The 26,782-nt window shown below is 31.6% G+C and overlaps 3 protein-coding genes and 1 non-coding gene across 7 annotated transcripts; 2 read left to right on the top strand and 2 right to left on the bottom strand.

Annotated features, from left to right (window-relative positions):
- Window positions 1–973: 973 nt before the first annotated feature.
- On the bottom strand, window positions 974–8,325 carry LOC105773042 (heat shock 70 kDa protein 17). The gene is made up of 14 exons (XM_012594644.2): window positions 7,469–8,325; window positions 6,342–6,574; window positions 5,440–5,599; window positions 5,028–5,273; window positions 4,787–4,923; window positions 4,137–4,476; window positions 3,843–4,004; window positions 3,517–3,591; window positions 3,341–3,441; window positions 3,148–3,217; window positions 2,909–2,965; window positions 2,752–2,813; window positions 1,691–1,763; window positions 974–1,583 (listed from the first exon to the last, which is right to left on the bottom strand). Exons 1-14 carry the CDS (start codon window positions 8,216–8,218, stop codon window positions 1,389–1,391), a joined length of 2,661 nt encoding a protein of 886 aa, XP_012450098.1. The 5' UTR covers window positions 8,219–8,325; the 3' UTR covers window positions 974–1,388.
- A 4,286-nt stretch (window positions 8,326–12,611) lies between these two features.
- TRNAE-UUC (transfer RNA glutamic acid (anticodon UUC)) lies at window positions 12,612–12,683 on the bottom strand. Its single transcript has one exon. It is a non-coding gene; the product is annotated as a tRNA-Glu (tRNA).
- Window positions 12,684–14,735: 2,052 nt separating this feature from the next.
- LOC105773711 (SUN domain-containing protein 1) lies at window positions 14,736–18,243 on the top strand. The gene is made up of 2 exons (XM_012595794.2): window positions 14,736–16,054; window positions 17,695–18,243. The coding sequence occupies exons 1-2, from the start codon at window positions 14,948–14,950 to the stop codon at window positions 17,998–18,000; spliced, it is 1,413 nt and encodes a 470-aa protein (XP_012451248.1). The 5' UTR covers window positions 14,736–14,947; the 3' UTR covers window positions 18,001–18,243.
- A 3,317-nt stretch (window positions 18,244–21,560) lies between these two features.
- Window positions 21,561–26,272, top strand: LOC105774327 (type I inositol polyphosphate 5-phosphatase 10). 4 transcript variants are annotated; one of them, XM_012596781.2, is made up of 10 exons: window positions 21,561–22,165; window positions 22,320–22,411; window positions 22,521–22,599; window positions 23,682–23,763; window positions 23,880–23,984; window positions 24,183–24,693; window positions 24,767–24,960; window positions 25,105–25,213; window positions 25,667–25,815; window positions 25,950–26,272. In XM_012596781.2, the coding sequence occupies exons 2-10, from the start codon at window positions 22,346–22,348 to the stop codon at window positions 26,092–26,094; spliced, it is 1,440 nt and encodes a 479-aa protein (XP_012452235.1). In that variant the 5' UTR covers window positions 21,561–22,165; window positions 22,320–22,345; the 3' UTR covers window positions 26,095–26,272. The 4 variants fall into 4 exon arrangements, with proteins under 4 accessions (XP_012452235.1, XP_012452234.1, XP_052488970.1 ...); XM_012596780.2 differs by having other exon boundaries at window positions 21,561–22,057; XM_052633010.1 differs by lacking the exon at window positions 21,561–22,165 and having other exon boundaries at window positions 22,216–22,411.
- The last annotated feature ends 510 nt before the right edge of the window (window positions 26,273–26,782 follow it).

The following is a 26,782-nucleotide window of genomic DNA, read 5'->3' on the forward strand; positions in this document are numbered from 1 at the left end:
GAAGTATGGGTTTTCTTTTTTTTTTTTTTTTTGCCCCAATCTCAAATTTGGGGTTTTCCAAGCTTTTGAAATTTTGAATTTGTTGATTGATAGCATGGGACCAACATACAGAACCGGGAAAAACAGAAGAAGTGAGTTACAGTGTTTAATTGGATATTTAATTTTAGTTATTAAATTCAATTATCACGCTATACATTTATATACACACACTACCAGTATGCCCTAGGGTTAGGGTTTTCCAATCTATTTCAGCTTTACATTTATTACGTTGCAGTGTGAAGACGTGTTTTACGTTCTTCCTTTCTTTCCCATAAAGAAATTGTCTTCTTTTTTCTTTTTCTTTTTTTTTTTGTTTATTAAACTTATTTTTAAGGTTTCAATGGATTCCATTCGACGACTCTCTATCTCTATTTTTTATATAAAATTTTTATTTATTATAAATATAAACATATGTTTTATCAAGTATAATATAATGTAAAATAGACAGATAATTAAATAAAACCAGATGTATATGTAGGTGATGAGAGAGAAATTCAGGCATTGCCATATAAATTATATTTAAAACACTTAAAATGTATTTCTCGTTTATTTAAAATTTAATTTTCTTACTTTTTCACATTAAAATATAAGTTCAATGATTGACACAATTAAAATTCTTTTGTCGAATACATTATAACATCATTTTTTAATTACATGATTATCAAATATTTTTAAATTTTACACCAAAGTTAATAATATTAATAATTAAATTTGAAACTTGAAAAATACAAGCTATATTCTTAATTTACACAAAAAAAATATAGAAATGAGTACAAGAGTTAATTTTTTAAAATAAAAATAGAGTATATTCTTAATTTACAAAAAAAATATAAATATATAGAAATTTATGGTATATATTAATCATTAAAAATATTGTGTATATATAAAATTTAAGTTCATTCATACCATGAATGGCTCATTCAACCAAGCAATATAGTCCAACGTAGCAAAATATGTAATATCAAAAAGGGGAGTGTGGAGTGTCAATTAACTCCATAGAGTAACCATTTCGCACCCAAATGCATAACAACTTTTTAACTTAATTCCAAAGAAGATTGGTTCAGGCATCACATTCTACCATCGATCTATTTATCTATCTATCGATTCGTTCGATTTTTTTTTTTAATAAAATTGTAGTGGTAGTTCATTTCTATACCAAAATTCCCTAACATCGTTTAGATAGACTACCAAGAAATGCTCCTTTGCCTATCACCGTTGCCGATGGAGGGAACCGAAAACCCATCAGCAAAACTGCCTTTCAACCACTTGGATGCTACCCTCAATCTCTAGTTACTGAAAGGCTGATAATTTAGTTCAAAAGAGTCTTTGCTTGTTGTGTTAAAAACAGATTATAACTCGTCGTGGGGCTCGGATCCTCCTTTTACTTTTTCGTTGGTCGAGCTATCTGAGTCCCCCGCGGGTTTGTCATTTTCAGAGGTATCCTTCTCAGAACTGGTTGTGTTCTCTGATTTGGTCTCAGTTTCATTCTTTACGGGCTTCTCGACTTTAGGTTTTGGCTTGGGAATTCTCTTGATACTTGCAGCCTAAACCAATAGCAATATATTAAACACAAGCTAGGCACATTGAAGCAAACTAATAAGTATAAGTATCGTTTTTTCTGGCATTGATCAACTAGAACAGGCAGCAATACCTTGTCTTGCAAATTGAACACCTTCTCGTATACTTCTTCAGATGTGAAAACAGGTGTGCTGTATCCAGACGTCCTGGACAGAAGGTTGACATGATAGTTGTCAAATTGAACATGTAAGAAAAGGTTCAAAAGCAGGATTAAAAGAGAACCATAACGAATATATGTTCTGCTCAGAGCATTTGACAAAAATATTATGACCATTAAGTTTCGGATCAAGAAAAGCAAATATTCAATAATAAAAAGGCCGCAAAAATTGTCCACCAGTAATGATTTGAATGTTTAGCATAAAAGAAACCAGTTCCAGAAAACTATAAGAACTCAAACAAAATAATCTACGGGGGAGAAAGAAGATCAGAAAAGGTATGGCATCATTAAGGGCTATGTTACTTGGACTCTGATATGACTAGGTTATAGGGGACTATGGTGTCATCAATTATTTTTCAAGATTTCCATAATTTTGGAAGGTCGATGAAGGATCATATCCTCATATCCTATACCTACAACGAGACATGGATTGGACATGGCTACTAAAAGAAAAGTGAAATGGACACGGATGCTTCACGAAAAATAAATCAAAGAAATACAGATTAAGGGTCCACAAGGGCGAGCACAAAAAACGAGTCATAACTGGGCAGGGTCATCACTCATCATAACCATTTTATCATAAATGGGCTAAACAGGTCCCTCCTTGGCACTTATCTTACAATGAGAGGAGCCAAGTCTGGCTCCTGCGGGCCAAATCATATGGGGAAAATCCTTATTCTTCCAACCCAAAAATCATTGTATCTTCATTAAATTCAAAAAAAAAACCCTAACTTTAATGATCTAAATAATTCAAAAATAATATAAGTTATTATGATGTCCGTGTCTCTTTTACTTTCTCAGTTTTCTTTTGCCAAAAGGTACCTTTTCCTATTTTATCTTTCACCTATGCAGATGATCTATATAATACTTTAGAGAGAGGTCAGTGTATGCACATAAAAATATATATTTCTAAAGATCCAACATCTCACTGTGCTATATGAATGACTTCGAACATAATACTAAGAGCAATAACTTACTTCTTTTGCTCTGCCTCCTTCTCATCCAACCAAGTCTTCAACTTGTCCATACTGGTTGACAACTGAAAAGCAAAATGTTTAGAAGTTTTTGCCACAGATTAAGCAGATACCTAATCTAGAAAATATCACACAGAGAACTTCAAAAGTGAACAAATACCTCGTCTATTCTGTCTTTTGGCAGCCAGGGTTTTTCTGTCTCCCACCCACGAATAGTCTACACAGATACCCACAAAAGTAAATATCCGTATATCAGTTAACTAAACCTTTTTTGTCTCAGAGATGATGGTCTTTTGATAGATGGGTCTGAATTCTGATTTATTAAGGCATAACAACTACATAAAACCTTATAGGTAACATTTAGTAGAAAGCATGTCACAGATAAACAATCTGATGTACCTGTTTCAAGTCAGAGAGATATTGTCGAGCAACTTCTACCGCTTCTGGCCGTGCAGTCAACTCCTTAAATCTACACATTCGTTAGTCATAGAAATTGTTTCAGTCCACCATTAAGCCCTTTTAATGGAAAATTGTTCAGATTATATTGTCACATTTAAAAACGAAAAAATAATCCCAAGAAAAAAGAGGATACCGGAAAAATATTGGATCAGCTGTTGCTTTTAATGAATTTAGACGATCTTGAAACTCCGAGGCACTCGCATCTTCACCATCAGTATACAACCATTCTTGAACCTGAAAAAAGAATGCTCTATGCTTAGTTTTTATGAGTGAACTTACTAAAACAATCTCTGAAAAGATGGTACTCACCTCATCAAGCTTTTTGATAACAGATTGGCGTTCATCATTTGAAGATACTTTTTCAAAGTCTTCAGATGTTTCAAGCTGAAAAAAATACGGAACATATTACTAAAACTGAATTTGTTCGCTAAAAGAAAGATTGTATGCCACAGACAAATAAAAAACTCATACAATAGACCAGACAGTGAAAAATTAAATAAAGTGCAGAAACTAAAACAATTTCCGTATGCAGAAAATCTGAAAAAAGGGTGAGACATAACTCAAAAAACATCCATCATGACAGAAAGCAAATATAACAGCTAAATAAAATTAAACAGAAAAACAAAAACCCACACCTTCTCTTTCGTAGCATATATATATTCTTCAAGGTTATTTTTTAACTCTGCAGTTCTTCTTCGCTCTGCATCCTTCTTGTCCAATGCTTCCAATCTACGTTTAGCTTCAGCCAAAGATTCTTTTGAAAGAGGCATTCCAGGTCCTGTTGTTTTCTCCACTATCTGCAGAGAAAAGAAAATGGGAAGAGGGATAAGATAAAAAAGCAACAGTAATGAGCTAATACAAAAAAATATATTCTAGCAAAAGCAAGGCAAATAATTGCATGTAACTAAATGTTCCAACATTGTGGGCACCTTCAGTGGAATTTTGAAGGTCCGCTTCTTTAGTTTTCTTTCTGTACCAAGATCCGTTGTGCTTGGTTCTTCAACAGTACTGTTAGACCCATTACTAACTCCGCCATCTGACTCCGAGTTACTGTTACTTTCTTCAGAAGTGCTGTTAGCACCATTGTCAACAGAAGCATTGGGGGAAGCACTGGTTGTGTTCTCTACAGTCAAATTCTTTTTAGGAACTTCTATCCATTCTGTTATTTGGATAACAGCATCTGCTTGATCCAAAGAAAGAATTCCACTTCTACTAAGAGAGAAATGCAAGTTTGTTTTGATGGGAGCAGACAAATTCCTTGATGAGTACCTGCATAAGGCAGATAATAAAACACCTCCGATTATTTCTTGCAGAAGTAGTAAAATAAAATTATAATAAAGCATCAAGTAGGTTTTTTTCTATGAATTAATTCATAATGTCACCATAACTGATAAGTTCACATTTGACCCTCACCCTCCCAACCAAAAAGTATGAGGTCTTTCCTAAGTCATTTTCATTTGTTTCAAATGTTATGATACCAGATCTTTTATACAGTCTCAAAATCCCCTTCAAAAGAAACTAAACCAAACTATTAACACCGAATCATTGAAAGGTGACAAAGATCTGCATAGATCCTTACTTCTCAGCTGTATCTGTTAAACCAGACACCGCATAGTGAGCAAATACAGGAGAGGTAATCCTTGGAGGTAAAAGATCTTCACGATCATAGGCAAGTGATACTTCAAAATCTTTACCGTGATTAATGGACTTGAAAATCTGTAAATGAAAAATCAGGCATTACCGTTAGTAAAACTACTAAGAAGATAAGTACTCCTTTTAAACCCTACCTCTACAAGGGTTCAAACAACACACTGTTTTACCTTGCTGGGAAGTTTTTTCATCCTTGGAACAAGTAAAAGCCTGGTCGCCTCATCTTTTGAGAGATCAGCCCCATCTAATTCAACAACAAAACCATAGGAGGAACCATCAACCATCCCCAGCTTACGATTCAACTTAATTCCATCACTTAAATTTGCAGCATGTAGTGCAGAACCAAGAACGATAGCTTCATCAGCATCGAGATGTTTGTCTAGATCTTTCCTTCCAAAATATTCCTGAAGCGTAGCCTGTTAAGGAAAACAGAAACAAGAATAAGATTTTATACCACACCTTCTCATGTATAAAAATGTGAACCTTCGACAAAAATGCAACTAGGTAAGTAAACCTTCTTCTTTCAATTCTTTTAATGATTCGTTTCTGCACAAATGCAACAGGGGAAAATGTAGAACAAACCTGCAACTTTGGAACTCTAGTAGCACCTCCAATCAGCTCAACAGCATATATGTCATCAGCTTTAAGACCTGAATGCTTAAGCACTTCTTTTACAGGTACAAGAGATTTATCCCAAAGATCTGCACAGAGCTCTTCAAACTTCTCACGAGTTATGGTGCTCCTGAAGGGAAGAAAGAAAAAAAAAGCAAATTCAGACAAGCACAAGCACAAGCATAGCACCCAAAGATTACCACAAGTTCCAGATAATGTTCAAACTTATTTTCTCTGTGATTGTGTGACGAAATCATTGCATGACGCCTATGCACTCTTTCTAGCTTAGAATTTTGTTGTTCATTTAATTTTCTCTATTTATTTAATATTCAAATTACGAAGTATCCATAAATATAGACACCTAGCTGTCCACTACCATTTATTTGATAAGAAAAAGCAAAACAATTTATAACTTCTAAGGACAGGATGAGAATGAATGGGTAAAGAACAATTAATAGATTTTTTTATCATTTTTGCGAACTCCACAGAAACGATGATATTTCCTAAAGGAAAGATTTAAGGCCCTAAAGGGGAAGGTCAAAGAGAGCAATATCTATAAATTGTTCACAGATTCTTACATGATATCCTGGCATTAATAAGATAAAAATATGAAACAAGTTAGAAGAGAAAACAGAAAACTAGAAGAAGCAAATGTTGATCCCAAAAGTACTCAAGCAGTTAAGACTAGTCAACAGTTTTAGAGAAACAGTAAACATCTCAATCCTTGGCTTCAATCATAAGTTTTTTTCCTAAGAAGAATATGAAACAAAGTCATACTCTATCTCAAGTTTTTCTATCATGGACAAGAAATACACAAATCCATACATAAGCATGTACCTAGAATTAGATAAGATGATTTAAAGGCTACATACCTGAAATCCCGATCATCATAGAGGGATTCAACAGATATTGGAGCTGCTGTATTTGCACTTAAAATTTCTTTTGTACGCTTAACCTGTTTCTTCAACTTAGCCATTGCCTTGGGATGCTTCCTCACATCGACCCCATTTCCAACTTGTTTATTGAACTCATCTGCAAAATACTCCACCAGCCGTAATTCCATGTTCTGTCCTCCTAGTTCTGAGTCCCATCTAACATCCTTCACCTGAAAAAGATGTTAAATGTCAAAGAACATGGAAACAATATCCAGATATGGTATGATGAGACATTTAACTGTGAGACCAGATTGGAATAATAGGCAACAGCTGGTTATCAGAAGAGTAAATCCGAAGTCCATTCGATATTGTCCTAGGAAGAAAGCAGACGCAGGAGCAGTCCTCCTTTTGGAACAACTATCAGTAGAAAAGCATTTTAAAAAGTGAAGGGTTTTTAAAAGGTTCTTGTTAAGTGGAAATATAAGTCAGCAAGAAATAAATTGTGGATTACAGTGATGAAATTACAGCACTATTAAATCTTTTACCAACTTTCAGTAAGCTTAAGCTCAATCAGACCCATTCTTCTCAGCATGGAAGGTATTGATGCAGTCAACGAAAAGCCTTATTAAAGAATAAAGATTCGCTCCTAATGCCAAATAAAAGAATAGACTACTGGATCCGTTAGAAACAGCGAAGCTTTTAAGAGAAACCTAAGCTTTTAGCATCTTGGTATTCCTAATCATAGAATTGTTAACAGAATAAAGAAATCAATGATCAATCCAATTCACTGATTTGATTACAGATTATCAATCACCTTCTATTGACTAAAAGAATAAAACTAATGATCTTATCTAATTCATCGATTTAATTAAAGTTTACCAATTATCCTCTTTTGATTAACAGAATAAAGAATCAATGATCAATCTAATTCACTGAATTACAGATTATCAACAATCAGATTTCAATTCCTAACAATTGCATTCATTACAAACCCTATAACTCATTAACATATCATCAACACTAACACTAAGAGATTTCAAGTTGGATGCTTAACAGTTTAAAGACAATAGCAAAAAGTAAGTTCCATATGCGTTTTAAAATTGTAAAGTTTTTTTGCTTTTTACCTGAAATTGGTTGACAGAAACAGTTTTCCCGAACTCCTTAGAATTATAAGCAGAATAAAAAACAAGAGCTGCATAAGTACTACTCGAACCCATATCATACAAAATCACATGCCTCGACTCATTCGAGAAATCTTTATCGATCCCATACTGTAATGCCGCCCCCGAATGCTCGTTTATCAGCGAAATGACGTTTATTCCGGCCATTTCCGCCGCCTTCAACAACCCTTTCCTCTCCGCCTGTCCGAAATACGGCGGCACCGAAATCACCGCATCTTTAACCGTCACTTTAGAATGAAACTCCGCCAAATTCGACGCGTACTTCAAAATCATCCCTAACAACTCCTCAACGGAGTAACTAACATCGCTCGAAACTCGAATCTTGGCAGCGCCTCTAGAATCTTCAACTACATCAAACGGAAGGTACATTGAATCGGCGGAGCGCTTGACGTCTTGATAGGGCTTCCCAATCATGTCTCGAAGATTGGAGAACACTTTGTCGGGATAACGAGCAACGATCCCGGCGGCTTCTTCACCGAGCAAGCGAGTCTCCGATTGGAATGCGACCAAGGCTGGGGATTTCCGCTTGGACATCTCGTTGATGGCTATGGTGATCGGACTTTGGCCAGGTTTCAGATTCACGACGGCCACTTTTAGCCATTCTGAACCTAGATCTATGCTTGAAACAGCCGATTCCGACCTAATTAGGAATAACGATAGCAGGGATAAGAATATCCCTAATCGGAATAGCATATTCTTCCTCAAATGTGTTACTTACAATTTTTTTTTTTTTTTCTAAAGTAATTTGAGAGAAGACTTCAGAGAAGAGGCGAAGGTTCTTGACGCAGTGAGTCAGGGAGGGGCTGCTGCAGATCGAGTTCTGGTTATTTATACCGTGAGCTGACTAGGGAGTGTGTTTGACGTGGAGAGTATAAAATGTCCTATAAGAAGAAGCCACGTGGAATAACTGGCACGTGGCGAATTTTTAGCTGCTTAGATGTGTTGTGCTTTCGTGTCCGTTACTTGGTCGTTTGCGGGTTCTTTGGGCAAATTCACCTTTTAAATTTCACATCTTATAAAATAAATATCCTCAAAAATAAAATAAAATAAAGTTTTTTTTTTTCATTTTCAATAGAGACTTTCATATTAAATTTATTCTTTTAAAACAAGTTCCATAATTATTATAAGAGGAATTATTGTATGAAATTGTTATTCGACATTATCTCTATTCCTTTCCAACAATAGAATGATAAATAAGATTTTTCCTTCTGATTTTTAACTTTTTCCTAATGACAAAAGGGGTAGGAACAATATGGAATCATAGTTTCATACAACATTCTCTTATATAAAGTGGAATTAAAGTTATAGATTATAAGTTGTTCTTAATGTAGAAGGATGTGGATTCGAGCACGCTAAAACGTATTATCATTATATTTATAGGTTGGGAGAGGCTATGGGTAGTTCTAGACATTATGTCAAAAAAATAGATATATATTATCAGAATCTATAATGAGATTATTCAAAAAAAATTCATGCATATTTGAGATGATGGTTATGAAAAATTTTGTTAGTAATTGCATTATGTCGGACTTTAGTGTTTGAGATGTGAATTTTATCCATACAAATTTTTTACTTTGTTCATGATCTCATTGATTATTCTTCGTAGTTAATTGATTATGCAAATCTCTTGTGATGGAATTTGTGAAAGTATGGGTAGCACTTTTAGTGATTTTACATTTCAATGCAGAAAAGTAAAGTTAGTATTCGGAGTATTTTAGTGATTCTATACTTCGATACATTTCAGTGTTATTTTAACATATCTTGCTTGTTCATTTGAGTCAATCATGAGCTAAATGGTAAGTGATTAAAAATATTAAGAAAGAGAGATATGTGATTGATTAAATAAGAGTTAAAAGAAAGATATGGCAAGGGAAATATGTAGTGAGAGCATTATTATATCTAAATGCGTTATACCAAAATATAAATAGGCATATTATAGTGCATTAATTAAATTAAAGCAACTTAAAAAAAGAGCTAGTGATATTACTTAAATTTATAATGTTTGATTAAAGTTATGATTCATATGAGTACTTATTAAGCTTTTGTGAAGCTTAACGCGTAGTATGCAGATAGTGTTGGGGAGGAAAAGAGTTCAATTAAGCTACATGAATCACATCTCATCATTGGCAATGTATGAATTATGAATTGTAAAAATAAATTATGGAATTAAAGTGGCATGAACACAGGTATACAATTTGGTCAAAATTGAAAATTAGAGTTTCAAATGAATTGTAATATTGAATTCAGGTAGAAATGCTCAATTACGTTGTGGATAATTGATAAGCGGTGAACATGTGAGTTTTGGATGACATTTTGAGGTATTTTGAGAACTAAAAATGGTTAAGAATGGCAGGGACCGATTAAAGGTTGTTTATACATGAATTTGAGATGTTTTAGGCTTGATTTTAGGTCCTAGTACCCTTGATTGATACCAGGTGAACTTGTATCAGTATGAGTACTCCAGAGAGTAAAAATGAACAATGCCAGGGGAGTTGTACCTATACTTAAAATAGTGAGTGTAGGTACAAGTGCCCTGTTTTATCCAATTTTTGCTTAAAGCTCGCTCAAACAAGCCCCAAACAATCTCCGATTGCAACCAAACTTTAAAGAAAGCTTAGAAATTATTCAAATTACCCCAAAATATTCTAATAAACTTCACTTTAAGTGTTTGATACTGTTTATAAAGTTTTGTGAAGTCAGTGAACTTAGTGCCTAAATGTGATATCCTTTGCTCGAGTTATCGGTTTAACTCGAGTAAGGTGTTTTACACTATAAATAGAGGTTTGAATATCTCATTTGAGACTTTTTCATCTTTTGACAAATTTGAACACTCTAAAATTCCCTCATCTTTCTACAATCACAACAACTTTCATAGCTTTTACTTTTCTCAATCCCCTATTACTTCCATCACCGTCACCTACCATTGCACTTGTTTTTTAATTACCGTGACACTCATTTTCACTTAATTGTAAAATTTCCTCCGTTAACCAAAAGAACTATTGTTGTATTGAATCAAAAAGTAAATATCTCCTTCAAATCGTTTGACAATGAACTATTGTTATTACCTATAATGGATTATTAATTTATTATACTTTCAAAATAGATTTCACTTTAGCAATTAACAATGTTGTGAAAGATAAAAATTACTTGGTGGAAATTTCATCTCAATTTGATTCATACTTTACAAAATCTATGATAAATTATTAATTTTATGCATTGTTTTCGGTGCAAGAGGACGTGATTTCGAATACGTTGAAGTGCATTATCCTCCTATTTAAGGGTTGGGGAAGAGCTATAGGTAGTTCTAAGCATTGTATCAAAAAGAGCAGATATAATAAAAACTTATAATGATATTAATGTTTAAAAAAAAACCTCATAAAGATGCAATTCACAAGGTGAGCAGGGGTGTAGTCAGGGGGACTGGAAGAGGCCTCAACCCCCTTTAAAATGGAAAATTTTTATTTAAGACATTAAAATTTTTTAATATTTTAAATTAATAAAGATAAAATTACACTTTGATCCCTCTAAAAATGATAAAAATTTTATTTAATCCTTTAAATTTATAAAGATATAGGCTATTCAAATAGTGAAATTGTATTTTTACTATCAAAAAAGTTTTAATTTCAACCCTCCTAAAAAAAATTCTGCCTTCGCCCCTTTCTTTGAGAGATTATGTAATGATCAAACCGATCTAGGATCGGTTACAATATTTTTTAATAAAATGTAAAGTGGTTATAGTAGTAATATGAGTAATATGACTTGTAAGAAATAAGTAGATACACGAAGCAACAAACACTAAGATTAATGATTTATTTATAATGGGTGTCGAATTCAATAAAAATAATGCCCTACAAAAAATATAAACCTTGTATATAACGGTGAGCAGGGTTAAATTTACGAGTACCGCTAACAATTTTATTTCTTAAATAAAAACAAGTGAAATAAAAACAATGTGGGAGTTTTGAAATTAAAAAACTAAATTATAACTAAAACTATCAAAAGAAATATTGCAAGATACAATATAACGAAGGGTCAATATATATTTTAACCCTTGAACTTGTCCATTTTTACTTAATTGGCCCCCAATTTTTTTGGATGTAGTTGACTCATGAACTTGTATTTCGTCAACTAAGTTGGCTTCTCCTTATAAGAAAATCTATATAATGTGAATCTAGTCGAAGGTAAAATCAATATCAATGTAAAGATAATTTCGATGTGTTAAGATAAATCAATTACCATATCACCTAACTCCCATGATTTAAATTACGTAAAATTTTAATGACAAGAGGTTATTCTAAGTTTAGAAGTACAATATATTTATAACGAGTTTGGTTTTAACTTATGTTTTATGTCGGGATTATATATTTTTTTCTAAAATTCAACGGAAAAATTTTGACGATGTTAACCATTCTTAAAATTCAGATTAACATTTTAATCAAAATAAAATGTTTAAACTAACTAATAACATTATAAACATTGAGGTATCAAATTATGTCAAAAATTATTTATAAAACTAAATCTCAAATTTAAATATAATATAAAGATCGAAATTGAAATTAAAATGTGATATTTTATATAATCTAAAAACCACAATTAAAAATTAAGCATTTTGTTAATAATGTAAAAGACAATTTTGAAATAAAATTTAGCCTTTATTTATTTATGATTTAACCCTCGAATTAATGTGTTTTCTCATTTTGAAACCAATTTTTTTATCTTGCATTGGTATATAAAGTATCATTTTTATTCTATTTTACCTAAAAAATTATTGGTTTTCAATAAGAATATGGCGTATGTCACGTTATTAAAAGCATATATAAATCAGGACATTTAATAAATATATAATAAGTTATTTGTCCCTTCAATTTTATAGAAAAATATCATTTTAGTTCTCTATTTAATTATTTATCTCTTTTAATATTTAAACTTACATTATTTTCAAATCACTTCAAAGGCTAAAATAATTTTTTTATAAAATTAGATGATCAAATAAATCATTATGCCATTAATAAATTATTTTAAGAAACAATTTAAAAGCCCAATTACTGAAGAGCCGGTTCAAAATAATGCTATTAAAATATTTCATTTCCATTGCCGGGAATTGAACCCGGGTCTCCTGGGTGAAAGCCAGATATCCTAACCACTGGACGACAATGGAATTTTTGGTAAAATTTTTAAAAATATTTATAAATAAGAATCTGATTGATCGGTGTAAATCTTTTACAAAATATAGTTTATTTATTTTTCTATGTTTGTTTGCGGACAGATTTTTTGGTCAATATAATTGATTTTACAAGTTAACCCAATTTTCTCATGTTGCTTCGAAAAACGTTCATAAAATTATTACAGAAGCACTATATTAATAGTTAGATTGCATTTTGATCATTCTACTAAAAAATAGACAAATTAGTTTCTATACGTTAGATCAAAGAGTAAAGTGGTTATTTTTTTAAAATTTTTATGTATTTCTACTGTTAAAAACGAATCTTTATACATCACCATGAGGTACATGTGATACGTCACATGTTATTGTATGGTTATTTTGTTAGCCACACAAGTTTTTAACAAGATAAAGGTATCAAAATTTTAATAAAAATAATCAATTTGCTTTTTAATCTAATGTTCAATAACTAACTTGTCTATTTTTGTAGTAGATCAGGCAAAATTGCAATCGATCTCCATCTTTCATGTACTCTACAAAGTATGAATCAACTTAATTTCACCTATGATTGAAGTTATGAAATATGGAACATGCTAATCGATTTAACCTTATTTTTTTATGCTATATTAATGTGATGCTATTAATGTATAAAATAATTTTTTTAGAACAACAAATGTCTTTTTAATCATATTCCGAAACCTTAAATGTCTTAAATTAAAGAGTTCGTGAGCTATCTATGGTACTTGTATCTAACACCATTCTCTCAAATGGTATCATACCCCATAATATAGTGCAGAATAACTTTTCAATTTACATAATTAGCACTACCCTTATAATATTTGAGTTCACCATCCAAACAATTTGTAGCTTTAATTATAAAACACGTATAAACTTAATTTGAAGAAAGTCTTATGCAAGATTGTATCCCTTTTATAATACGTAAATTAAGTCAAAATAATATAAAATTTATAATATATAACCTCTATAAAAATAGTTTTATAAATTTTCCAAAACTTTAATATCACTTTTATAAATAATATAATTTTTTGTCATAACTTTAATAAGTTATTTTTATAAATAAGTATATTATTTGTATAATATATAATATGGATACGTACATAAATTATGTACATGCTTAGCTATAACTTTTATAAATAAATATTTTATGATATTTTTATAATAGCCATAACTTTATAAAATTTTTAATATTTAAATAAAATAAATTTTTAGTCATAACCATCTCAAACACTCATATTCATGCTTATAATATAATTATTTAAATCAACAATAAATATTTACTTAAAAATAAAAAATAAACATATTATTACTTTAATAATAAAATTATAATTTAACATATTTTTTATTAATTTTATAAAACTAGCGCAACTCGAATCTGAGCTATGCCTGAGACAACGAACACTCTTAACCATCAAACCATCACATGAGGCTCACAAATAAACAGAACTTTTAATTATATACAATTTTTACTTCAACGTCTCTTAAAGATCATTTTCGATTATTATCTTACTAGTATCAGTTCAAACACTTATCATCCCATTGATTTTGTCTATCACTATTGCATTAATTAATCTCATCTCCTCCAATTTCATCTAACTTGGTATCATCGTCTTTTAAATATGACTTGATATTTCCTTTTGGAAGAATAAATATTTTAGGTTAAATTTGTGTTGTACTTTTTATTTTAGTTAATTTTAGTTTATATACTTTTCGATTTTTAAAATTTCGAACAAATGGTATAAGTTAAATTTTGTTAATAGTTGTAACAATATTATTAAATGATTAAAACTATACATTATCTCTTTTCAACTCATAAATAGAAGGATAATATGTTTTAATACAATCGAACTCACTTTTTTGTATTAACAATAATAACCATACCAATCGAACTAAGATATAATCGGTAAAAATAATGAATTTAACATTATTGTATATAGTTAGGACAAAAATTACAAGAGATTTACTCCTGTGCAAACAGAAGTAAGCGTAGACCGATGATAAGTAGACATGTTATTATAAAAGGATATTGAAACCCCGACATCAAACATGAACAGAATAATTTCAAAATCATTTGAAACCCAGAAGCATACGAAGCGCTCAGAAAACATCTTCGGCGACCCCTTTTTACCCCAAAACCAAACCAACAAGTCAGCGACTCTGAGTAATATATAATTAAATTTCCTCTATTTTGTTTTGGGGGTTTTAAAATCGAACTTTGGGGTTGATTTGAATCGAAAACAGTAATGTCCGCATCTACCGTCTCGATCACCGCCAACCCAGCGGCGGCGACGCCTCGCCGGCGTTCCCTCGTCGCCGATAAGAGATCGAACATTGAAGCTTTGGTTGTTGATCCAAATGCTACTGGGGTTAACCTTGTGGAAGACAAAGCCGCCGCTGCTGCCGTTGGCACTGCCGGTTACAGAAGAGATCTGAGCCACGATTCGGGTCGTGCGGAGCCGTCAAAGGACTCGTTGCAAGCGAAAAGGGTTGTCGTGGGTCAGAATTCGAACGGCTCGCTGCGACGATCGCGGAAAGGAGCGGTTAACAAGGCCGAGAAACCTCGGTGGTCGACTGCGGTTAGCATTTTTGCTAAGAATTTAGCACTTTTGCTTGTTTTGGTTGGATTAGCTCAGATTATTAGGAGATTGGCTTTGAAATCTGGGGATGTTAGTAGCGTTGGGACACATGCGGGATTAACTGAATTTGAGGGTAGGGTTGCTGAGGTTGAGAGTTTTTTGAAGACCACGGCTAAGATGATTCAGGTTCAGGTAGAGGTTGTTGATAGGAAAATTGAAAACGAAATTGGTGGGTTAAGGAAGGAATTGAATGAGAGAATTGTGGATCAAACTGTGGTATTGGAGAATTCATTGAAAAAATTGGAAGAAAAGAATGAGGAATTAGATAAGTCCTTGAGTGAATTGAAGAGTGCGAATTTGTTGACAAAGGAAGAGTTTGGAAAGATGTACGAACAAATGTTAAAAGAGAAGGGTCAAAATGGTGAGTCCGAGAATGCAGTGAGTTTAAGCGATCTAGGAGCCTATGCGAGAGAGATTGTGAAGAATGAGATTGAGAAGCATGCCTCGGATGGGCTCGGCAGGGCTGATTATGCTCTCTCGTCAGGTGGGGGAAAGGTTGTTCGGCATTCAGAGCCCTTTCTTGCTGGAAAGGGAATCAACTGGTTTCTAAAAACTAGCCGAAATGGAGTTCATCAGGATGCAGACAAGATGTTGAAGCCAAGTTTTGGAGAGCCAGGGCAGTGCTTTCCATTGAAAGGAAGCAATGGGTTTGTTCAGATTAAGCTGCGCACTGCTATTATCCCAGAGGCTATTACTTTGGAACATGTTGCCAAGGTATTATTGTCATTATGCTTACATTGTTGTAAAGTTTCTTTATATTTGTCTTTGTTTTATGATGCAACGTGTAACTGTAATGCATTTCGTTTGATTAGTCTGAAGCTCTAACATAAGATCCATTGGATGGGAATATTCAAACTTGAGCTCATTTAGCCAGTCCTTTTTTGCCAAAGTAATTTACACTTAATATGAACTGTATCTTTAAACTCTGATTCAACCCCTGATCTTGCAATAGCATTCTGCTTCTTATTCTTTCAGGACACTGTTTCCCCTATCTAACAGCTAATAACTTTGCTAGATTTGTTTTAGTTAGGAGATCTATCGCAATTTTAATGAGGGCCACAACTTTTATAAAGTTGGATATATATATATATATATATATATATGTATATGGATCTTTTAGAAATTAAAGGAAAAAAAACACATGTACAATTACTAGGTAACAACATATATCTGGATATATATGGATTTTGAATAAGGATTGGTAAATATAACACCATCCTTCCCTGCATCCTACCTCAAATAGGTAAATATTTTTGTCTTATTTTTTACAGTTATATGTAAATAACGAGGTTTTAATAGTGTTTCCTTTCCTTCAAAAGTGGTTCCATGCAAAGAGATATTGGTTAACAATACAAATACTGAGGATTGTTTGAATAGCTTGTGCTGATGAGGACATTGTATATATATGTAATTACTTTCAGCAGAGGCATAGTGGCATACTTGTGGAACTAGTGAGTGAAGATATAGATTTTCCTGGCACTGCTTGATTTGCATCTAAAGAGTACGAGAGCTATTTGTATATGTAGAAAAATAATTGATTGCTAGGAATAGACATTTGATTGGTTGTCAATTTTTGTTTCTTATATTTAGTTTACTGCAGGCGATTTTCATCTTAAGATATTAGGTATCTGTTGCTTGAAGAACAGAAAGGACCCTTTGGTAGATGGCTGAAAAATGCCAAAAGGGGTTTCGTTTTGGCCTTCCATTTTAACTTACAACATCTTGAAGTGCCATTATTTGTTCTTGTTAATCTGTCGTGTTGTTTTGCCTATCTTGACTAAACCAACAAGTGATGGATTGCCAAAGTTGCAATTTACCATTGTCACTTGATTAATGAATAAAAGAATCATTCTTGGTTTAGCACCTTTCATTTATGATGTCAGAATTAGGATAGCTCACCGCTATTTGTATGAATATACATGCCTTTGTTTCTTGCAGCCTTGCCCTTTTCATAATTTTAAGATAATAGCAAAAGAATTTAATATTATGGAAAATGTTGAAACACCAGGCAGAACAAGCTAATATAACAATGGCAATTTACTGAAAATAACCAAGTACATAGCTAGAAATAATGTGGAAAAATAAGAGCACAAGAATACTAGGATTTATGTGTTTTGGCTTTAAGCGTAATTTGGTAGGGGCAATGAGAAATTTTTACTATGATTGTTGCAAGATGAAAAAAAAAATAGTTTTTTTCCCAAAACTCTTTGGAATTCAGTCAAGCTGGTTCACTCAAGATAGACCTAGGCAAATTGACAATTTCGTATAATTTTCAAAGGCAAAGCTCTTTCTGTTTTCATTCTCTATCAACCTTGTCACAAGTGCTTATTGTGTTGTGCATGTCCCATGCACAGAGTGTTGCATACGATAGATCCAGTGCACCCAAGGATTGCCGCGTCTCTGGCTGGCTGCAAGGCCGTGATCTTGATGTCACTGTTGATGCCGACAAGATGTTTCTTTTGGCAGAATTCACGTATGACCTTGAGAAGAGTAATGCTCAGACCTTTGATGTATTGGATACAGCAGGTATCGGAATTGTTGACACAGTTAGGCTGGATTTTTCTTCCAACCATGGAAGTGCTTCACATACCTGCATTTACCGTTTGAGGGTGCATGGTCACGAACCCAATTCTGTTTTAATGGTGAAAACGGAGTTGTGATCCATATTGTATTTGCTATCTGCATTCTTCTCGGTACTTATCGATTTTGTCTCTTCATTTAATTATATATTGACTCAGATCATTCTACTAACTAGATACAGATTCCTTATCCTGTTAGAATTCCGTCTGTGTAGCAAATGAGTGTGAATCTACTTTTATGTTTCCACTTTCCAGTTAGGTTCTACTTGAATTAAGAACAATGATTTTGATATATATATACACATATATATATATGAACCAGAAGTAGATGAATTTTGTCTCCTGGTAGGAAAATTTTCATGGAATTTTGTTTCCTACGTGATAACCGGAAAATTCGGAATGGTATGTAGCAGATTTGATAGCTTGTGTATTCATGTCATGCTTGTGTTATTTTTCTGTGTCAAAATCATGTTTAAGGTGTTATTTATTCATATGAATTCTGACATCTATATCTATGCCATATATCTATCAGTATCCATCTATATTTTATACTATTATTTAAGCCTGAGATTATTTTATACTATTATTTAAGTTTGAGATTGAGTTGGTGTCACAAATTAATTAGACACCAACTCAGTTAGAAGAATTACAAAATTGTCTTTCCTTACTTAAAATAAATTATATTTAATCTTTTTATTTTTTTATTTTTTACACATTATTGGATTTGAGCACATGCTATTTACATCATATAAAATATTAATTTTACCACTAAATCAAAGTTTTATTGTAATATAACATTTACATTTTAATTGTATTTTACATGTTTTATCACTTTCATCGGTTGTATCTATATTTTACTTTTATAAAATTATTTAAGCCCTAGTTGAGTTGGTATTGGTGTGAATATAAACTCGGTTAAGGAAATTACTAAAATATTTGTTTATCATTAAAATAAATTATATTTTTAGGGTATTTTAATATTTTATTTTAAAATAAAAATATTGCACTTGATTGGATTTGAACCAAAATTTTACTATTAAATCAAAATTACCTATAGTATTCTAAATATGTGATCTTCACACACATATGCGCGTGATAAAATTTAGTTATATATAAAGGTATTGAGTTGGTGTCAACTATAATCAATTTTAACTCAATTGTTAAATTACCAAAACTCTTATTTTTAACAAAATAATAAATATTAATTTGAAAATATTTTTATTTATTCATAAAAATCTAGAAAAATAATGCTTGCTCTCAAATTTTTTATTTCAACAAAATAATATTATCATATATATATATATATATATTCTATTTGCTTCTGTAATATCATATTTATGTTTTTTCTTTTCCATGTCTAGTACTTTTAGCGGATAAAAATTACAATGCCTAATTTATTAATTTAGTTTATTTATTAATTCAAAGATAAAGTAGTGATTTATGAACCTTTTTTTTTTGGTACATGTGTTTTATGAACTGTAATGAGCAAATAAAGGGAGGAAAAAGGGCTGTTCTTGCTGGATGATTCCTTCGGTGGTTGGAGAGGGGACAAAGGTTTCTTCAATGATTTGAATGTTGACATACTATTTATAATATGCACTGTTGGATGGATTATGATCACCACTATCTATAATTATCAGTTTATATCGCTTGTCAAATCGAATAATATGTTGGGTTTTAGTTAAATCTCAATAAGTCAGAATCAGATTTTTTTAATTATGATGTTCAAAAATATAACCTTTTAGATTTGATTTTTTTTTAGCAATCTCATTATATATTTTGGTCATATTTTTTTGACACAATATCTAAAACTATTAATAACCCCTTCTCAACCCATAAATGGATAGATAATGTGCTTCAGCACACTCGAACCAATATTCTCTTGTATTGACAACAATACCCATATCAATCGAGTTAACACTCAAACCACTTAAATTTTTTAAATCTTTATCTTTTGAACCAAAACCCATGCTTATTTGAATGTTTTATGTAGCTAATTTGGTTTCTAAATACTAAAATCAGTTTAAAAGACCGGTTTTTCGGAATCCGGTTTGATGATCAAAATGAATGGTTTAGACCGGTGGGGGACCATTGATCATGAAGCGTAGATCTAGCGGAGTCAATGCTTTAAAGGGTAGGCAATGCCTTTGACCGCCCCGAGCGGCTTCTGACCCCATTTTTATGGGTTTATTAATACGGTCGGATTAAGTAAAAATAAAAATTATAAATACTTTACTAATGACGAGAATTAAATATTTATTATATTAATTTCATATAATATATTATATATTACAAGTTTTAGATTTTGATTTGAATAATTTATTTAACTCGTGGATAATTATTATTTTTAATAATTTTTAAAAATAAAATTTAAAATCTTAAGCAAAATTTAAAAATTAACCTAAATTTTTAAGTAAGAAAATAAAAAATAAAATCAAGATAAATATCATAAATATAAATATAAATATTATTTAATTATCATAAAGATAAATATTATTTATCTTAATATTTAAATTTGTTATTATTAGATTTAAAATTCTCGTTATAATCTAATTTAAATTTTATTTGATTTTTAATATTAAATTAAAAATAAATTATATTTTAATTAATATATCCAAAAATTTGCATTAAAAATAATATTTAAGTGTATGGGTGTCAATTATATATATTTTTAACACTTTAATATTTAAAAAATTCGTTTTGATTCTGAATTATTATTTTATCTCAAATTATCTAAAATAAATAAAATTCATTCATAAAAACATGAAAAATGATAAATTGTTATCAAGAGTAATATTTTAAAGTAAAATAGATCAAAATTAAAGTTGAACTCCGTGTGTTGGTTTGATAGTTAGGGTGTTCACAGTCCCAGATCTGGTGTGGGTTTAAGTTGCACTAGTCACATTACTGTTAAGGCTTTACCCTATAATCCTTCACTACTATATATTAGGATATGTCATATTTGTGTTCTTATTTATCCCTTTTTTAGCCATCATGTATTTTTTAGTTTTGGGTTCAGTATATATCTGTCAAGTGGTTCGAATTCAAAATCTTTCAATGCAATAGTTATAAGTGAATCTTTTTATTAAATAACTTCGTCCTCAAGCTCGAGATTATAATTTACAAAAAAATCAAAATTAAAATTTAAGTAATAAAATAAGATAAAATTAAATATCAAAATGAAAAACGGATATCACGAGTTAATAAAAATTAAAAATAAAATTATTATTATGATAATATTTTTGTTTTCAATATTTTATATAAAATTTATAAAAATAATTTATTTAAACTAGAAAAGAATTAAACAAATATAAGTTGGACCAAACTCGGATTATACACGCTTTAGCTACATCCAAATCCAAAGGATTATAAATAAAAGAATTTTCTTGGACTCTTCATTCAAAAAGATCACACACAAACAAAGAAAAGAACCAAATTTATTTTATTTTCCAAGAAAAAAAATACTTAAAAGCCAAGAAAAATCTAACAAAGCATCTTTTTTAACTCTTTACCCATAAAAAATAATGGGGGGGACATTGGAGATTCGATCCCCACGTTTGACCGTTTCGTTTTGAGGAGTTTCTTTTCATTGGGGCGTTTCAATTTATTTTCTCCAGAAAATCTATCTCCTAAAATCCGACCAACCAAGCAATAACCCAAAAAAAAAAAAATCCACTCTTATATTTTTATTAATATTAATACTAATATGGGTTCTGAATATTGTCTTTGAACATTTGGGTTTTTTCTTTTTCATTTTATTTTCTCGAGAAAATCTCTCTCTCAAAATCCGACTGAACAAACAACAACCACCCCCCCCCCCAAAAAAAATAATAACCCAATGTTTATATTTTATTTAACATTCATGGAAACAAAGCAAATTTGGGTTCTTGTCTTTGAACAATAAATCTAAAGGCAGACAGCTTTTTGGGAAACTCCAATACTTTTGTATTTTTGTTATTGTTTTACTTTAACCCCAATTGGTCATTGGGTTTCAATTCAACCACCAATTCTAGAACACTTAAAAAGAAAATCATCCCAACATTCTTACATTTTTTCAGGGTTTCTTCTTTCTTTTTCTTTTGACCCTTTTTGTCCCCTTCAACTCCTTCTTTTGACTAAGTTTTTCTCATATTGGGAGGTATCAAATATATATAGACAATTAATTTATTTATATATATTTATATATGTTTGCTTCAGTTGACTTCTTCCTTCCTTCCATGAAAACTGATTGATTTCTAAATAGAAAGTATGGGTTTTTTCTTTCTTTCTTTCTTTCTTTTTTTTTCCTTCTCTAATGAGAAAAAAAAATCACAAATTTTACTGTTAAATTCATGTTTTGAATCATTATTTTGCTTTTGTTGTTTATTTAATTTTATTTTTTATTTATTCATTTATTGCAGGTAATTTAAAGGGTTTTAATTTGGTGATGATTGGAGTTGGATTTTCTGGCATTACACTAATGAATCAAGACAGAACAAACCAGCAGGCTTCAGTAAATTCCCCCCCCCCCCCCACTTTACTTATTTTCTTTTTATTTTTAAATTTTAATTAATTTTATTTGTTAAATATTTTTCAATTTATTTTGTATTATTTTTTTCCAGTCTTTGATTGGTAAAATATTGAGTGTGAAGGGAAGAAATCAAAGTAATAAAGAGATTGAAGTGAGATTTGATTCTTCAGGTGAGTGCTTATAGTATCAAATAAATTTACCAATTATCATAATTTTCTTCACTTTGAAGATATTTTAGCATTTGCCAAAAAGAAAATTAGGAAAAAAGTGATCGGAAAAGAAAATGTTCTTATCATATTTTTAATTATTTGATTCAAGAAGAAAAGTTGTTCTTCATGAAAGAAACTCAATTATATTGATTATTTGTCGAAGATGCTATTCTATTCTCCTTTTTTAAATGGAAAGTAATTAGCATCCATTTATTTTTGCTTTTTGGGGTACAAAAATATGTTGAGATTTGGGAATAGGATAAATCAGATATTGGGATTCCAAAGCCGGATTGATCCGATGCCACGGTTTAAGGACGACTGCATGAACGAACCGAGTTATGCTCCGGTTCTGGAGTTATTATCCAAAGCAACTTTTTGATCTTTATGTGTATTGCTTGCTTTTTTGTTTTGCTTATTGAAGTGAAAAGCAAAAGGTGTTTATGGATAGATTTGAGTTTCGGGTTGGGGAACTTGGGAAAGAGGGGTTGTAGATGTCGAGATTCGAGATTTGCTGGTCCTTCTTAAAGGTGGCTACATGAACCAACTATATTAAGTCCCGGAATTTCTATCTTTTTCTATTATTCATTTAGATGATAAGGTTGATTCTTATGGTGATGATGAAAGCATGTATACGTATCTATGGTGATACAACATGGATAAATACATATATATATATATAATTTCCGACAATTACCACGGAAAAAAAGCAAGAAAATGGCAATTCGTTTGAGAATATATTCTTGTTTTGGAACTTTTATCCATGGAAGCTTAGCATTCACCACCACTTTTGTTGATGTTTCCTTTCTCTTTTTTCTTTTTTTTTTTGCCTTTTATATAGTCTTAGTTCTTAGTTTTGAATCGAGTACTGGTAGGAAAATCGAGTGTTTGATTTCTAGCAACGAATGTTTCGTCGAAAAAGAAAGTTCTTGTTCTTTATACGGTTATAAATTGCAACAAATTCAGTAAATTTTGTTTCTTTATTTTATTTTATTATTTTTTTGTCTTTCTTCGTAATTGATTGTTGATTTTGTTCGCTTTTGCAGAAGAACAATATGATTTACCACATCAACCTTTGCTTTCGAGAGAAAAAAGCACGAAAGCTGCTAGTGAGAATATATCTTTCCGGTAGTGTCCTTAGATGGGTTTTTTTTTTTTTTTATAATTATCTTGGTCTTTTTTGAAAAGCAGGTTTGCTTATTTGATAAACCAGGCTCTTATCAATGTTACATTTGATTTGTTAGTGTCTTCGTTGCGACATGGAATGTAGGAGGTAAATCTCCAGATAGCAAACTCAACCTCGATGATATTCTTCAAGTTCGTGAAGAATCAGACATATATGTGTTAGGGTAATTTTTGTAATCTCTCTCAGATTTTACCTTGAGATTCTTGGATTAACATTTAGTTTGTGCTAAAGCATGTATAAGCTGGTTGAGTTAACCTGGGAAGGGTTTTGTTATAGGATTTTCACTAATATTCTGGTTGGATATGTTTTTATCATGCAAAGGGAATTGTTTAAATTGAATTTTTTCTTTTGGGTTTATTAGTTTTCAGGAAATCGTTCCGTTGAATGCTGGAAATGTGCTTGTGATCGAAGACAACGAGCCTGCGGTGAAATGGCTCACCTTAATAAACCGGTCACTAAACAAGGCGAATTATGTTCCTTTAAGAGGACCCAGACCCGTTGGTTCACCCGAGGGTTCACTGGTTTTCCCTAAAATTAAACTTAGAAAGGCCAGCAAAGCTTTGAGGACAGAGAATAAACGGAAGCTGAAGAGCTGCAACTGTCCTATAGGTTTGGAAAGGAAGAATAGCAAAGAATTCTGTTTCCGGTGCCCTCAATCGCAAACGAATGAAAATGATATTTCATCCGAAGATGATGAAGACGGACCTAACGGTCCTTCTAGTGCAAACTCGATTAAGTATAGCCTTGTAGCAAGCAAGCAAATGGTCGGAATTTTTCTCACGGTATGGATGAGGAAAGAGCTTGTACAATACGTAAGCCACCTACGGATATCCTGCGTAGGTCGCGGTATTCTCGGGTGCCTTGGCAACAAAGTAAGTTGAGAACTGAACCATGCTTTGTTTATTTCCGTCGGATATATATTGAAATGAAGATTTATGAATGCAGGGCTGTATATCAGTGAGCATGCTTTTCCACAAGACAGCATTATGTTTCTTGTGCAGTCATTTGGCATCTGGAGAAAAAGAAGGCGATGAACTTCGGAGAAATTCGGATGTCATAGAGATACTTCGGAACACGCAGTTTCCAAGGATCTGCAAAACATCGAACAGTAGGGTGCCAGAAAAAATTCTGGATCATGAGTATGCATCTATGAAACTATGAACCATGTTTTAAAATTGTCAAATCTGTTGCAGTTTTTGACATTTACAATCCCGTATTATTCAATTTTTTTCTTCAGAAAAATTCGTATTATTTTACTTATTTTCATCGGAAAATTTTTGCAGTCGGGTCATATGGCTAGGGGATTTGAACTACAGGATAGCTTTAAGCTACTCTGATACCGGAAAGCTTCTAAAAGAGAGAGCCTGGGATACATTGTATAACAATGATCAGGTAATTTCGTATACCATATTAAAAAAGAAAAGACCCGAACATGGAAATTTTCGAGAAGTATTGTAAGCATTCGTGTTGGATACGTACTCATATCCGATGCTTCCTTTGTTACTCAGACTGAGTAAGCATTCGGACACGAGTGTGGGATATGAGTGCCAAACACGAGTACTTAAAAGAAATGAAGAGCCAGAGCAACACAGATTTCAACCGTTGCAGGATTTTCTATATTACATCGATTTATGTTGCTCCGGCTCTTTATATTTCTCTTTTAAGTACTGCATTTGGCACTTAATGTCCGACACATATATGCATGAAAGCTTCAAAAAATGCATACTTTTGTCAGACATATATCCATATTCAACTCTCTCAAAGTAATCGTAGATGACATGGATTGATTCGGGTCATTGATGATTATTGCTAATACAAGACCTATTTGTGCATTTGGATGCACAGCTAAAGATCGAAAGAGAGGCGGGGCGAGTATTCAAGGGATGGAAAGAAGGAAAAATATACTTTGCACCAACTTACAAATACTCTCTTAACTCGGACATCTATGCCGGAGAGACCGTTGAAACTAAAAACAAAAGGAGAACTCCAGCTTGGTATGTATTTGTAAATTTTCTGGTTAAAAAACCCGGATCAGATTGGAGTTTAAACTGGTCAGATAAAAATAATTTGCATGTCTCCTATATAAGAACGAACTCTTTTATTGATTCTAACGGTTTTGAGTTTTCAGGTGTGACAGAATACTATGGCGTGGAAGTGAAATATATCAGCTTTCGTATGAACGGAAAGAATCAAGGTTTTCCGATCATCGGCCGGTTTGTGCGACATTTTGGGTGAGCGTTGAAGCAATGGAGGATGGATCAAAGAGAAGATGACCTTTTGTTAAATAGACAGGAAGAAGAAATCAATTTCCAAAAAGAAAAAAAAATCATAAAATCTGGTTATTTTCTACAATTATTCCATGTTTAGGCATACAGCAAATGTAAATTAAATCACTTTGAAAATTAAAAATAATTATTCTGCTAAGATCATAAAAACTTATTATTTGTTCTACATTGGAGAAATTTTACTCAAATTCGAATTGTTAGAAAAAAATTGTTAAATTTTCCTTTTTTCCCTTGAAAACTTTATCCAAATTAGAAACATTTGATAGTCACTTTTATTTATATTAGGTTACATTTATATTTAAAATGTTGCATTCTAGTTAGTAAAATTATTATTTTATTATGAAATGTTCATTTTGCCGTTTGTTACCTCCCAAATAACAGTCCCAATAAAAAATTATTTTATAACAGATCTTGACGGCAGAATAATCATTTCATAACAAAACAATAACGTAAATGACTAAAATATAACATTTCAAACATAAGTAGCTTGAGACAAATAAAAGTGATTATTTTGATAATTTATCCAATTCATAATAGACTCTACCCAATCTACAAACACTTAAATAACTTCTCTTAGGAAATGCAAAAAGTACCAAAAAAGGTATCCATAAGGCAGGCCGAGTCATAAAATTCCAAAACTTTTCAGTTATGTATTTTAATAAAATAATATAGTTTC

Source organism: Gossypium raimondii, chromosome 6, assembly GCF_025698545.1.
Source record: "Gossypium raimondii isolate GPD5lz chromosome 6, ASM2569854v1, whole genome shotgun sequence".
Classification (NCBI taxonomy): Eukaryota; Viridiplantae; Streptophyta; class Magnoliopsida; order Malvales; family Malvaceae; genus Gossypium; species Gossypium raimondii.

Excerpts from the sequence above, each read along its gene's own strand:
- LOC105773042 (XM_012594644.2), bottom strand. The coding sequence starts at position 8,218 with ATGCTATTCCGATTAGGGATATTCTTATCCCTGCTATCGTTATTCCTA. Across the intron at positions 5,274-5,439 it reads CTAGAGTTCCAAAGTTGCAG|GCTACGCTTCAGGAATATTT; the intron begins GTTTGTTCTACA and ends TTTCCTTAACAG. Across the intron at positions 2,966-3,147 it reads ATCTCTCTGACTTGAAACAG|ACTATTCGTGGGTGGGAGAC; the intron begins GTACATCAGATT and ends GTATCTGTGTAG.
- LOC105774327 (XM_012596781.2), top strand. The coding sequence starts at position 22,346 with ATGATTGGAGTTGGATTTTCTGGCATTACACTAATGAATCAAGACAGA. Across the intron at positions 23,985-24,182 it reads TCAGACATATATGTGTTAGG|TTTTCAGGAAATCGTTCCGT; the intron begins GTAATTTTTGTA and ends TGGGTTTATTAG. Across the intron at positions 24,961-25,104 it reads GAAAAAATTCTGGATCATGA|TCGGGTCATATGGCTAGGGG; the intron begins GTATGCATCTAT and ends AAATTTTTGCAG.
- LOC105773711 (XM_012595794.2), top strand. The coding sequence starts at position 14,948 with ATGTCCGCATCTACCGTCTCGATCACCGCCAACCCAGCGGCGGCGACG. Across the intron at positions 16,055-17,694 it reads CTTTGGAACATGTTGCCAAG|AGTGTTGCATACGATAGATC; the intron begins GTATTATTGTCA and ends TCCCATGCACAG.